Raw genomic sequence first — 14,084 nt, 5'->3', positions numbered from 1 at the left:
CGCTTAACTCCTCGCCTTGTCAGGGTCACTGTGTTTGTTGAACTGCTGGGGTTTCTGTATCAGGGTTTCCATTAGCACAACAGGCACAGAAAGAACGTGCTGTTCACAGAACATCCTCATGATATTCTGAGATGGAAAAATCTTTAACTTCAATTCACAACTAAAGCACTTCCTGCTCCTCCATTTTAAAAACGTGTGTACGTTTCTTTTTATGTTCTGAATACGTGCCACCCGTTAGAGTTTGGCCTTGTCTTGTTATCTCGCTGTTACTGACTCACTGTCTGTTGAATGTCGGGCAGAACAACTTAACATTCTTATAGACGTGAAACTTTCTTAGTTGAATCTAAAGTGCCCATGTGTCTCTGCATGCAACATGTTGCACAGTGCACACGCGCACATCTGGAGCACTAGACTGTAAACGTTTTTTATTTGTCTGTTTGTCTTTGTGTGAATGTAACTTGATCTGGAGTTTACATGTATTTTAGTCCCTTAAACAGATTATAAAACATTAAAATGACCTCATTATTGTAAAATAAAACATGATAGATATTTATAGATTTTTTAATATCGTACCTGTAAGTTAGTTTTATTCTTATATGCTGAAACATACAGAGAAATGATGCTGTATTTGTCCCTGTTGTTAGCAAACGTTTAAGGATGCTAAGCTAATGATTGCTATGCTAACGCTAATGCTTTTTTCCTGTGTTTTGACCGAGTAGGCATGAAGCAGTACACTGTACAGACATGTGTACAAAGGTTTGTAAAGACATGATTACATGTATCACATGCTGACCTCTACAGTGCCTTCATCACACAGTATAACTCCGTGTGTCTCTGAACCTTCAGTAGATTTGCATTCAAAGTCTGTGTAACAAACTTGTTCAGCTTCACTTTGTATTAGATTTTTTGCTGTGCAGGAATAATGTGCTTTGTGTTCTTTAAATGACACAAACGAGGCTTTGATCTGATGTGCCGAGAGGAGCTGAGAGATGATTTTATCGAGCATGTTTTGATGTGATCATTTGGCAGAAAGCTTTTCATGTTGTGTCTGGATTTTTCTTTCAGAGATTTGATCCATTTACGCTGTGGTTTCTGTGAAAGAGTGACGTGGATGTTTCCCTTTCAGGTTCCAGTTTACTACATGAATCAAAGTTTCTCACTTGGTGTTTCCTTATTTGGGCTGGGGGTGAACATGAAAGGATGAGGCCGGTGGTTGTCAACAATAATCAAACATATGAAAAGACCAAAACGGTAAATGTGCCAGTCATCCAGAGTATTTGCTGCACATTTTCTAAATTCTGCACGTGTTGTCAAATTGATGATGTTTTCTAAAGTTGCTTGTGTTTTGTGTATTTGCATGTTCTTTAAGTTGCTGAGCATTAAGCTCTCAGAGCCACCGTAGAAAATAGTCCCCAAAAACTGCCCTGTTTGAGCCTGTTTGAATAGCATTTGCTTAAACGCACAGCGCCCAACATTAAGGGAGGGTTAGCCTTTTTTAAAAGTGAAACTAGATTCATTATTTTATTTTATTTATATTTTGATGTTAAAAAGAGAAGTAACACATTTGGAGCGGCAGACAGGGAAGTCAGACTGTGAGATTTCTCTTCGTTGGTTTTGGTCCTTTTCGTCTGATTTGCTTACAGAGCACACCAGCTTTTTCCTTTGACTTCTGAATATTGACCACACACAAAACCATTGAGCCAACAAGTTAAAAACATTTATTGTTGATACTTCCATAATGTACAAAAAAACCCTTCTAATGTGCACACGAAACAAGATAAAACGGTGCACTGTGCAGAGAAAGAGATGGAAAGAAAAGAGGAGACAGAAGCGAGCTCACAGCAGAGTGCTTTAAGTTTTACATTCAGCCATCAGCACAAACTGCTGAGCCCTGTTGATCTATTCTACCTCTAACTGATTCAAACAGGCAGAATGTACAATTAAGATAACCACCATCAAAGAGCTTAAAAGAAACATTTTCTCGTCATGCTTTGCAGGAAAAATCAATAAGAACAGAAGACAACAGCAGTTTTTATGGCACTTTACTTTCCCTCATGTCTGACAAAGATAAACATTCAAAGGAAAAGTGTTCGGCGGGTCCTGACGGGACTGGAGCTACAATTTCTTTACAGTTGAAACCCAATATCCTGCTTCTAGCTTATTAATCGGCTCACAGCAAAAGATCGAACACAAGGAAGCAGCTCAGATTCCCCTTCATGTCCCTGAAAGCTCGACCCTCCGCGTGTAACACCTGCTGGTCAATGAGATGAGAACGGTTTAAAAGGACGCATGCATCAGCCTATCAGAGAGTACAGAGGCATCACAGGAGGCGTTATACTTCAGCAAACACGATCACTATTTAAAAATGAAGTAAAATAAGAGAAGAGTCACAGCGCAAAGTTTGAACAGACAGCGTTTCACTTTGAACCACAGAGAACGACATGGCAGCTTGTTTCTGTCTGGCACATTTAAACTGCAGTTTATTTATCACAGAGGTTTGCTACACACCTTTCAAACACTTCCACTAACTACTTCATAGTTTGAAAACAACAGGTTCAAATGAATATTTAGTCTTATAATAATAGCAACATCTTTGTCTGACATCAACAGAGTACTGGCAATATAAGGCTCCAACTCCCACACCAACACTGAAGGAGATCATTATAAATACACAAAGGAAACAGGCGGGATTGTCTTAATGTCTGTCATGAACATTCAACTGAACCAGAGCAGGAGGTGGTGATTGTCCAGCCCTTTCCCCAACATCATGAGATGAAACAGGGCCCCCTTATGGCTGCTGTTGGATCTGCACTCCACTCGAACCGAGCAGAGCAGCAGGACTTTACAGTTTCCGGTCAGCCCTTCTTTCTCTCTTTGCCCTCACGCGCTCCGGACTACCAGGAGGAAGGAGCTCGGTCATGTGCAGGTGAAAAGATGTCGGGTTTTCTAAAGTAAATACGGACAAACTGTAACCTTGTAGGTTTCTCACATAGGGAAACCAGAGTTAGCCCTGTTTTAACTGAGCTTCAGAGCTCAGTACACACTGAGGTTTCATCTTGTTTGCCCTTTGGGAATTTTTACCGAAAGAAGGGGGACATTTAATCATCCGCAATTCCATGAAGATGTTTTTGGCGAGTCAGAAAGACCTTTTAGTTTCAATTAAACTCAATCAAATATAATTTAATTTATAAGCACCGTTTTTTAAACAATGAAAATGCTCTTAGTGTCACGGCGTGGTCAGGATCTTTTCAGGATGTTAGTTCGGCCTGAACTGTCAGAACGTGATTTATAAAACGTTACTGAAATGTCATTTGAACATTCTCACTGCAACGTTCTGAAGATGTTTTCAGAGAACGTTCTCCTGCTATTAAAAGGAACATTCTGGGAACCAAATAAAACCTTCCTGCTCGAAACATTACCAGAACATCACACGTAACGTTCTCAGAACAAAACATTTCCAGCTGGGGGAACACATGAAGCTATATTTCATTTATTTTGCCCTTTATTTATTCTAAATTAATAACACTGTGTCTGTGACTCCGACGTCTTTTAACCTGCAAATGACCAAAACCGTGTTTATTGTGTGACGTGAAACAAGTAAAAATAACTTTTAACACTGAACTGAGCAGATTTACTTTCCTGCGTCGTAATTATTAAAGTGTTTCAGAATAAATAATTCAGAATTGACACTTCTGGTTAAACCAAATTATTCTGTCCGTGCAGAAATGACAAATTCATTTATATTTAATACAATTGCAGCCCATTGGACGCCTGCAGCAGAAAACTTTACATATAAAAACTGTTGTTTCCAGATAAGAGTCCAATCATTTTTCCATTTCTCTGCTATGAGTAATAAACATGTCGGTAACTTAAGAAAAACATATTTATTCTTGTGTGCACGTGTGAAGTGTTCTGTACATTGACATACTCCTGTAACACTGCTTTATTGAAAAACACTAATCTGTCGTATTTTCTGCTCGTCGTCAGCAGAGACGAGTTAAAGAGCTTTGAAGGCCTCCGGGTTTAAAACACTGATTTAGTCTCAAGCATCATAAAAGCACTTTGTTCAACCCTTTTCTTCACTTTGCAGGTTCGTTTTTTTAAATTAAAAAGACAAATCTCTGTTTTCTTTGAAATGATTCACAGATGTCAGAATACTTGTTTGTGCTTGAAGGCACTTTTGGAGACACAAAGTGGAGTCGAACGTTGGGATTCAGAGTCAGACCAAAGGAACAATCTGCAGTGACATCAGCTGCAAAGCTAACTCAGCCTTTGCAAACATAAAAAAAACGGCCGTGCAAAAAAATCAGTGAGGAGTTTTTAAATTCGTCTTTGGAATGAGAGAATTACCCCAGAGTTCAAAATCCCTCTGCAAAGGAAACATCCCTCTACGCATGCTCGTTTAAAAGCAGGAGGAGAAACGCCACCAGAGCGAGTAACTGCAGAAAACGAGGGATTTGTATGAAAAGAAAACCCTCATTAATCCAAATTAAAACAGACTTTTACAATGCTCAATTTTCTGAAACAAATCAGGAAGTTTTATCCACAAACAGTGAGGTGTTGTTATTTTTCTGACACCTTCACTGGGACCAGTACAATGTTGAAACTTCCTGCAGGAGGCTGCAGAAGAGTGTTAGAGCGTGACGCCTCCACAGCAGCCTGATAGACGCTGAAAGTAAAGAAATTAAACACATGGACAGTAATTGCAAATTCATGCGAGCAGTTGAACTCATGATGCTTTAGCCACGAGTTTGACATTTTCTGTACTAACGGCTGTTTTAAAACTACAGACGCGCTGACCTCCAAAGGTTTCGTCTTCTTCTTCTTCTTGTTAGCAGTGCTGAGATTTAAAAGAGAGGCTTGTGTTTGTGGTCGTAGTCGGCAAACCTCAGCACTGTGCCGAAGCAGAAGAAGACCCTCAGAGTCATCATCCAACCCTGGTGTGTTTTTTTTTTTTCTATGTTTTTTGGCATTTCACATACAGTAGAAAAAGTCCTTCTCATAAATACTGCTTTTCCTCCTCGACATTCCTCCGTCTTCAACACTTATTATATTGTCAGTCACAGTTTACACAGCAAAAACAAAGGATTGTGCCAGATTAGGGGGGGAAATACTGAGCTTTCACACACAGCCACTGGTTGTACATTAAGACTGGAGTTGTCTTCTTCAGCACTCAGCAGGTTTAGTAAGTCTGGGTACTGAAATCAGCCACTGCGGGGTCCATAATGTTCCAGCTGCCCCTCGATAACACTGATTTAATGGTGAGCTGTTTAACACTGATGAGGCAGTCTTTAAATATGTTTTCTGTACATCAGGGCAGGTCAGAATCAAGCAGCAGAGATATCGTGAATTATAGCTAAAAACACTGCATTTCCCATAATGCAACACACCCTTTCTTTTCCGTAGAGCCCTCTCTTGCACGTCTCAAATTATGACGCATTTAAAGTTTCAAAACCCACGCTCAAATAACCCTGATGATATCGCTCGAAAGATTTGATGACACTGGGCACTACATTTCCCATGATGCATCAAACGTCTTTTCGATAGATCCTCCTCACACACATCTTTGCCATGCCTGACTGTCTTAAATAATGACGCAGACTTTCTGGTAAAAGTTTGTGAACCCACACTCACACTCACATAACCCTGATGACATCACTATGACATCATAAGGGTTATTTAAAGTCACCCTCTCTGGAGCCACACAGCTGTTTAATTCCTCCGTTTTAGGTATTTACATTGCCCTGTGTTGTCTGTCGTACGTTTTATAGCGTGGCAGCTTTGATGTCTGTATTTAAAGAGGAATTTAATAACAAGATTTATTTTCTAAAATATATTTTGAGGGCGAAACTTGTGACAAAACTTCCTCAGACAGACTGGAATGATCACTGTGAGAGGGCACACACTGCAGAGCTGCTGTAGTAAACTGGTCCCCCTGTGCTTTACAGCAGCAGATACTGTAGCACCAGACAACTTCAAACACTAACACAATATATACAAAGATAACCGGATTCTTCTGCAGCCAAACAAGACACTAGACGTACACTAGAAGTCCTGCTCATGCACTTTGAAGGTGAAAGGCTGCAGGAACAGGAGGATGAAGTTTCTCTGGAGTTGCAGCTGATCCAGGTCAGAGGTCGGGACACGAGAAGATTCATTATTTGGCACCTGAAGCTCAGGTTCGGTCGGAGGTGATGCGGTCAGACTAGAGGCTGTTCTGGGTCGGTGGAGTTGAGTTGGGTTTCCATCACGGTCTCGTCTGGGTACGGGTTTGGGTACGGGTTTAGGAAGGGGTTGTTGAGGCTGGTCATGGGGACGAGGGTGGGCATGGCAGGTTTGGCAGCGTCAGGTTTGGCAGCGTCAGGTCCGGAGGCGGCGATGTTGTCGATGACGTCTTTGCCGGACACGGCGTCCCCGGCGGTGCCGCTCAGGTGGCCGGGGTCTCGGCCTGCAGGCTGGACATGCGGATCTGCGAGCTGCTCTTGCTGAGGATGGACAGCTGCGTGCCCCCGTTCACCCCACTGCTCGCCAGAGAAGGATGCCGGTGCTTCAGGTCCACAGCAAAGTATCTGTTCACCGTCCAGCTGCGCCATTTCCTCTTGATCTCCGATTGCACCTTGAGGGATATACTTCACAAGGTCATTATTAATGGACCTCGCTGGAAGGAGACAAGCTCACTGTCCCTCAGCCTCACGCTAACTGTCTGTGCTGCATTCAAGGCTTTTAACTGAAAATCACAACTTTCCTAAAAGGAGAATTACCAACATTTTATGTCCCCACACACCCAAAATATATTCAACAAGAAACTGAGCTAAATAGTCAACAAAGAACTCCTGCACATTGTCTTTAAAGTTGCAATCATGGAAGATTTACTGAGAACCTCACCTAAGGTTTAAAGTTGATTTGATGAGATGTTTTCTGATAATCCTTCACTGAATGTGTTTTCATTTGCTTCTGCAGATTTATATTCATCTTTAATCTTCCTCCCTCTTGTGGTCTAAGGACAGACTCTCAAGGTTTCATCCAGCTTTAATCAGATATTAAATACACTGACAATATGAAGATGATCAAAAAAATACTTCAAAGATTAATACCTGTCTATACTGTATGCTTATTGCACCCTGATGATATTCTGTACGATTATATATTCAGAGTGATGATCTGAAAGCCTCACACAACCTCATTAACATGCTCTCTCTCTTTGTTTTTTAAATATCCCAATGAAGTCTCAGTACCAAATAAATCTTAATTAATTTCCAACAATTGCAAGTTTAGAAGACAGGAAGCCGATGTTCTTTTCCAAACAATGATTCAAGTTATCTGCATAAAACTCGTCTGTTCCTGAAGCTGCTGATCTCTAATGTTCTTGTGTCTTTGTAATTATATTGTGCATTTAGTAATCTGGTATAATGTTGACAATAACTGATAAAAGGAGGTTTACCTCTCCATTCAGGAAGCAGTAGAGGACGGCCACCACGAAACCCTGCAGAGACAAAGAGCACGAGACAAACACGTCATAAATCAAAGTAATCTATGTATGTACGAAGATTTTTAAAGGGGGGGGTATTATGACTGTACTTTGTGATGTCACAAAGTGCAGCGCGTAGAAAAAACAGTGTGAACCTGGTGTTCACAGCAGCCTGCAGACGGAATGAGAAGCCTGGGGATTACTCCAACATACTTTCACCTACAGATCTGAAACTTTACCCACGTTTACTCTGGACATCCAACACTGTAATATGTCTTTAAATGGGAAACAGCATAATACCCCCTCTTTAACTTTTTTTACTCTTCTGCAAAATATGCATTGATACCGAACTGGAGTTCTTTCACTGGCTCGTTGGTTCAAATATTTATAAGTTAATGACAACTAAGTGTTTCATGTGCTGTACATGGAAGTACTAAGTTACAGTTCTGCTCATGTCCTCTTCCTTCCTGCTCTGGCTCTTTCACTGCGAGTTATTTTCCCACACATTTACGTAAATTGTCCTTTTTAAAATCCAAACTGTGACGGAGGAACAGTCACCTGGAAGGATCCGAGGCCGAGCTCAAACACCAGACGCTCTCTCTTGCTTACGTTCTCGGGGGAGAAGGCGAACACAGTGTAGTGGATCCCAAACAGAGGAATCAGAAGCAGAGTGGAGCGGGCCAACCTCCTGCAGAGCGCACGCACACGCACACACACACACACACACACACACACACACACACACACACACACACAGAATTCATAATGAGACGATCGGACCACAGTTTTTGTGTCCTCATTAAAAGTCAGCACGAGTAGGTTTGGAAATATTAAAATAAATAGCTTTACTTTTTTATTCCATCTCTGTTTCTTAACTGTTAATCAGTCCTTAACAGAGAGAGCGCTGCTTTAAATATATGAACTAATGAGAAACTGTGTGGTACTTGTGGCAGTGTAGATTTATGATTATCATGTGATACAATGAGATACATTCCTTTCTGTGCTGAGCTACTGTGGTCTCATCATGTCTCGAAGTTATGGTTAAATATAAATGTTTACCTAACAGACACTGGCCTGAAATTAGAATATATAATGACTGCATCCCAAATAAAATGTAAATCATTTCAAAGAGTTAAAAACAGACATTTGTGCTCATTCAGAAGGTGTTAAACTGAAAAGTGAAGGTAAAATAACTTACAGGTAAATACTGGATTCGTTTCCTCCGATGTCTGGGGACTGTAACTTCTGGACGAGGATGATGATGATGCCGATGAAGAGCACAAAGTTCACCTGCAAAGACAAATAAATTGTCAGTGGAAGGACTGTGTTTATGTCCTCGGTCCAGTTGTTCAGGAAGCCCTAAGCGGACATGCATCCACACATTTTGTTTAGTTATTTATCTCGAGATAACAAAGCTGGTTTTCTCGTGTTAACAGGATCATTTTCTGTCGATCTAGAAAACAAAACTGGTCACTGTGATGTCACAGAGCAGGGCATGCCATGCTGCCGTCACCCACACTGATGAGGGAAGTTCAGCCTGTTTCTGTGTTTGTTTTGTGCTTTTGCAGCTCTGAGGATACGAGTTATGATCATCTGGTGGTGCAGCGTTGTTATCTCGAGATAAATAAGTCGAGATCTCGAGAAGACCGTTAATTACTGTGACAATCCCCTCCCAGTCCGTCTGTAGTGTTTGCTAGTTTATTTCAGGTACTGGGATAAGGGCCTTCCTTTCTTACAAGCTCGCTCTCTCACTCAGCGGGGCCTGCTGCATCCTCATCAATCTCTTTCCTTTGTTTGGTTTGCTGTATGCATCATACAACATTTCCACTCATCCACACACTTCAGACATGAGTGATTACTCACATATTCTCATATCACATTAGTTATCTGATATGTTTGTTAATTTAAGTTAAATCAAATCTGATGGCTTTATCTGTGTTTGGCCTCCCTTTTTGTTACCGCCTGGCTCAGGGAGGCCGCACACAGATGAAGGAATCGAACGTTACCCATAAGTTACCACAGGAAAAGGGAGTAACTAAAATGCATGTCTGCAGAAGTTCTGATTAAACTTTATCTAATTGAGTTTTGGTTTTAATCTCGGTCACTTATTTAGTGCGTGTTGTTTAAAACTTTTGAGTAGAAAAACATGAACTCCAGATCCCAGCAGAAGGGTGGAATCAGTTTGACCAATACAATGAAATAAATCTATTTATTGCTCAAAAACATACAACCTCTATATTATGACTATATACAGTATACATATATTTATGAGTACATTTCTTTTGGGGGAGCCACTCAGAAGGCAAAGGCCATCCAGACATCAACAGATATCTGAGGTCATTTGCTCCATCAGCAGCTGGGTTATTAAACTAGCTGTAGGCACTGTTGCACATATACCAAGGACTGTTGGCTTTGTATCTATCATGATATCCATGGGAGTTATGTATTATATGTATTTATGTCTTTTATGATGTGTATTGCTTGTGTGTGCTACTGCTGCAAACCAAATTGCTTTTTGGGGACAATAAAGATTTTTCAATCCAATCCAGTAAAGCTTATCTTATCTTATCTTATATTTCATACTTGGTTTATTTCCCTGTAACAGTAATATCATGGATAAAGTAGACCTTAGGTTGCCAATTACACCTTGCAGAGCAGTTAAACTGAAACAATATATTATCTGCACTGATTTGATTTGATCAGTTTGGTCCTGTGTGGAATGAAGTCTGACTGGTGGTTGAGTTGTTTTGCTGTGCTCGGTTACGTCTCTCCAATTATACACTTAAAGTGAGCCCAAGCTGCTGCAGCTCTTTACACAGCGAGTAACCCAACAGTGATATATTGTTCCATTTAGACTAATCCTGATTTGGTCATCTTGAAAAGTTTGCATCTGGATCAGGGTGATCCAATCCAATCCAAAACCAGCACAAAAGTGAGATGGATTAGCCGATCCTGGAGAGCAGCAGATTGATCACTCTGAAGCAGATAAAGTGTGGCAGCTGCGTACCATAATCGAAGCCAGCACAGGTCCCTTGATCACCCACCAGATGGCAGCATTGTCATTCATGTCCCAACACCTGAGAGAACAAGAACACCGCATTCAGCTCCTGATCAGGCAACCTTCAACATGAGAATCCATCGTTTTGATCAGAACCTACCCGATATCATCAAAGTGCAGCCTCAGCACGGCCCAGATGGTCACACACAACGTGGGGGCTCCTGCGGTCGCAGAAATCATGGACAAAACAGGAAATAAAACACGACAGTCTAACCTTTGATCAGATATGAAATCTAACATGTGATGTGGTTGTTATCTCACCCCAGCCGATGATGATGTACCAGTAGAAGTACCTCTTCTCGGGGAAGAAGGTCTCCACCAGTAAAGTGAAGAGGTACAGACCCTCGATGAAGAGCCAGAAGTAGTTAGAGAGGACGCAGTAATGGAAGAATATCATCACCGCTCGACACTCCAGCTTTGAAGAAAGGACAACAAGAAGAAGGGAGAATGTGAGAAGAGACACAGAGAGGGGAGAGAAGATAAAAATATAGAAGACAGAGAGCAGTGTAGGTGTGTGTGTGCAGTGCAGGCGTGTTTGTGTTACTCACTGTGTGAATGAAGCAGTGCTCGCTGTCCTCTTTGGCGTACAGCACGCCGTCTTTGATGAAGACAGAAATAGCTCTCAGGATGAAGGACACAAATAGGTTCATGTGGATGAAGTTCCTGGTACAGTGCAGCTTCCTGTGTGGGAAACGCACACATGCACACGCTGAACATTGTGTTTGTTATGTTGGTATTCATTAACACCTCCGACGCTTGTTATTTCTGCTCATTTTAATTATAGTAATAGTTATCACGTTGCAGTATGAGCAGCACACTAACAGTAATAGTTGCAGTAGCAGCAGTGAAAGGAAGTGAAAATGTGTGCAGTAATAGCTGAGGTTGTAGTTATACTGTTGTAGTAGTTGTACCCAGAGAAGTAGCTGTAAGAGCGACAGCAGCAGCACGAGCAGTAATAGTAGAAACTGAGGAGATAGTGTGTGCATGGAAGCATTGGTATTAGTACTGTAGCAGAAGTGGAAATAGTTGGAGTACTACAATAAAAAATCTGCAGCTGTAATGACAATAAAAAACGTTCAAATAGTAGCAATAGAATATGTGTGAGGTGTAGAAGGAGGACAGCAACGACAATATTGGATTTTTTGCCGATATATCTGATATGCCGATATTTTCCAACCCTTTTTGTCGATTGCCGATGTCAATGCCGATGTCAATACCGATATATTAGGCACATGTTTTTTTCCACCTCATTGCAGAGAACATGAAGTCTCCCCTGTCGTGGAATTGATATCATGCCTTGTCTTGTTGTAGTGTCCCACTGGCAGATGCAGAAGTAACATAATACAGTGCTTTTTAAAAATGTACACATTCACTGGGCAAGATAAGAAAACTACTTAAACTTAGGTTTGTACAAAATGCCATATTTATTTGTATGTAACATTTTCTTTCAAATAAAACTGCGATATTCATACAGCTTAGACAGGCTTGGACGTTGCTCTCCCTGAGACAATCCTGACAACAGCCACAACTAGGGCAGATTTTAACTATTGCACAGAACAGATACATAAAATGAAATCAACCTTGCTGTCCGTTTTTTGGAAAAACTGCCATACCACAGGCATCTTGCACCTTTCTTTACGCCTGATGGACGAGGCGTGGTGCAGAGAGTGCACACGCACACTTTATTAGGGAATCATCGAGCATTTAGGCAGATTTAAAGCGTTGTTTTATCGGCAGAAAATATCGGCAGAAAAATGACCTATCTTTAGGTGCCGATAATATCGTGCATCCCTAGTAGCAATCACCAGCAGTAGTTGCATTAACAGCAATATACTGGTGTCTGTCGTCTTAGCAAAAGCAGCAGTACTGGTTCAGATAGTAGTATAACTTGTACTACAAGCTTCTGTATGATACAAAATATCGGACCAGAGCAGTGCTATAAATCTTTTATACATAGAGAATTTATCAGCTACACTCATTTCTTTAAGAAAACTGTAATCATCATCCTGTTCATAAAGACCTGTGAAATATTTGGTCACCTCAATGACAAGAAAAAATACCTAATCTGAGCTTTCATATCGGTCTGATAAACCTCGTCTTTGCCAACACTTCTCAGCCAGCTGCAGCACCATCCATAAACACAGAGTGGCAAGATCGGGGATAAACAATGAGGCCAATTACCAAAAACTGCAGTTCCTCGAGTGGCCACTTGAAACTTTCTCCAAAAGTGAGTCAATCCTCACAGAGCCCCACGTTAACATGTCCAACTTTACAGCAGAAATAAACATGTTTACACTCGGTACAGAAAGTAGTTTTGCTCTCAAGAGTATTTTTTTCTGTTCATAACTCACCTGTGAGTTATTTAAAGTCTTAAACTTTTGCATAATTTAGGGTCCTTTGAGTGACAGGTGAGGGCTGCTGGCTGTCTGCTAGGTGACACTTCACCTCATTCCAGTCACTGAATTTAACCTCTCGGGTATCAACCCTCTCATCCAAATATTCTCACCTCTGGCCCACAAAGACCACAGCTAACATAGCACACATGAGGCTGGAACACGGTTATCCTCCACCACATGGGTGGGCTAGTACTTCCACTTCTAACACAGTCTATGATAACCACCTAACCACTCACCTGAACCTGCACAGGATGACCATGGCCATGGTGAGGGAGACCAGGGAGGTGCTGTAGCCCACAGTGTACAGAGCCTTCACTGACACATAGTACATGTCCTGTAATGGAAACACAATCACAACAAAAGTGAATCAGTCGAGTGTTTTGTTTATCAAAGGTCTGACTGAATCACAGAGCTGCAGACACAGCGACACACTGACCGTGTGGCTGCTGTTTCCCTCCTCGTACAGGCAGGCGTCGATGTAATGAGGGAAGGTCTCCGACCAGCCGAACTCCGTGCAGTTACGGCTCACCTTCCCCAGCTCTGAGGACACAGGAGAGTTGATCTGATCAGGGCCAACTGGCTTATTTTAAGAGTGAAGTCAGGATTATAAGAAGTCCATAAAACATTAGTTATTCCAGTAAGAGCAGGAGATAAGGTAAACAAGTTAAACACCTTCAATATCATGTGTATCTGAATATTTCATGCATCTCTTTAAAGTCAACTGAATATCTGAATAACATCAAACATGGAGCTTTTAAAGAGAGTGTACCAAAGTCTTCTTCACTCATGAACTCAGAGAAGAGCTCGGGACAGTTGACTTCGACCACCTCGCCGAATTTGGCAGGCTGCCAACACGTCAGGTTGTCCCACATCCACGGACAGCCTGAGGACACGACAGGTAGGAGAACAAGACGGGGAAAGCAGAACAATCCAATCATTACGTCAAGGTGACAGAAGAGAGAGTTTACCGCTTACCGGCCAACAGTCACTATGAAGAAATGTCTTTTCTTTGACTCATTTTGGGAGGAAACCACCTGAATGATCCTTCCTGTCTGTGTTGTTGCTGCAGCTTTTTATATTGAATAAAACTTTATGACAGCAGGACTAAAAACATCAGTCGCTGGTTTTCTGGAGCGGTCACATGTTGTTAGGGGAAATGTTT

The 14,084-nt window shown here is 41.5% G+C and overlaps 1 protein-coding gene across 2 annotated transcripts in view; it reads right to left on the bottom strand.

Annotated features, from left to right (window-relative positions):
• Window positions 1-1,695: 1,695 nt before the first annotated feature.
• adcyap1r1b (adenylate cyclase activating polypeptide 1b (pituitary) receptor type I) overlaps window positions 1,696-14,084 on the bottom strand; it is a 32,664-nt gene continuing 20,275 nt past the window's right edge. The window contains exons 4-14 of one of the 2 annotated variants that reach the window (XM_069679412.1): window positions 13,692-13,805; window positions 13,359-13,462; window positions 13,159-13,256; window positions 11,075-11,207; window positions 10,788-10,941; window positions 10,627-10,687; window positions 10,476-10,545; window positions 8,667-8,758; window positions 8,027-8,156; window positions 7,442-7,483; window positions 1,696-6,629 (exon numbers count right to left, since the gene is read on the bottom strand). In XM_069679412.1, coding sequence (XP_069535513.1) covers window positions 6,201-6,629; window positions 7,442-7,483; window positions 8,027-8,156; window positions 8,667-8,758; window positions 10,476-10,545; window positions 10,627-10,687; window positions 10,788-10,941; window positions 11,075-11,207; window positions 13,159-13,256; window positions 13,359-13,462; window positions 13,692-13,805 — 1,427 coding nt within the window. In that variant the 3' untranslated portion in view covers window positions 1,696-6,200. The remainder of the gene's footprint in view (window positions 6,630-7,441; window positions 7,484-8,026; window positions 8,157-8,666; window positions 8,759-10,475; window positions 10,546-10,626; window positions 10,688-10,787; window positions 10,942-11,074; window positions 11,208-13,158; window positions 13,257-13,358; window positions 13,463-13,691; window positions 13,806-14,084) is intronic. The other variant, XM_069679413.1, reaches the window with a different exon arrangement.

Source organism: Semicossyphus pulcher, unplaced genomic scaffold (genome assembly GCF_022749685.1).
Source record: "Semicossyphus pulcher isolate SPU_LCO1_2020_fin unplaced genomic scaffold, fSemPul1.0.p SCAF_4, whole genome shotgun sequence".
Classification (NCBI taxonomy): domain Eukaryota; kingdom Metazoa; phylum Chordata; class Actinopteri; order Labriformes; family Labridae; genus Semicossyphus; species Semicossyphus pulcher.
Note: the sequence above shows the minus strand (reverse complement) of the source record. Positions and strands in the feature narration are given on the sequence as shown.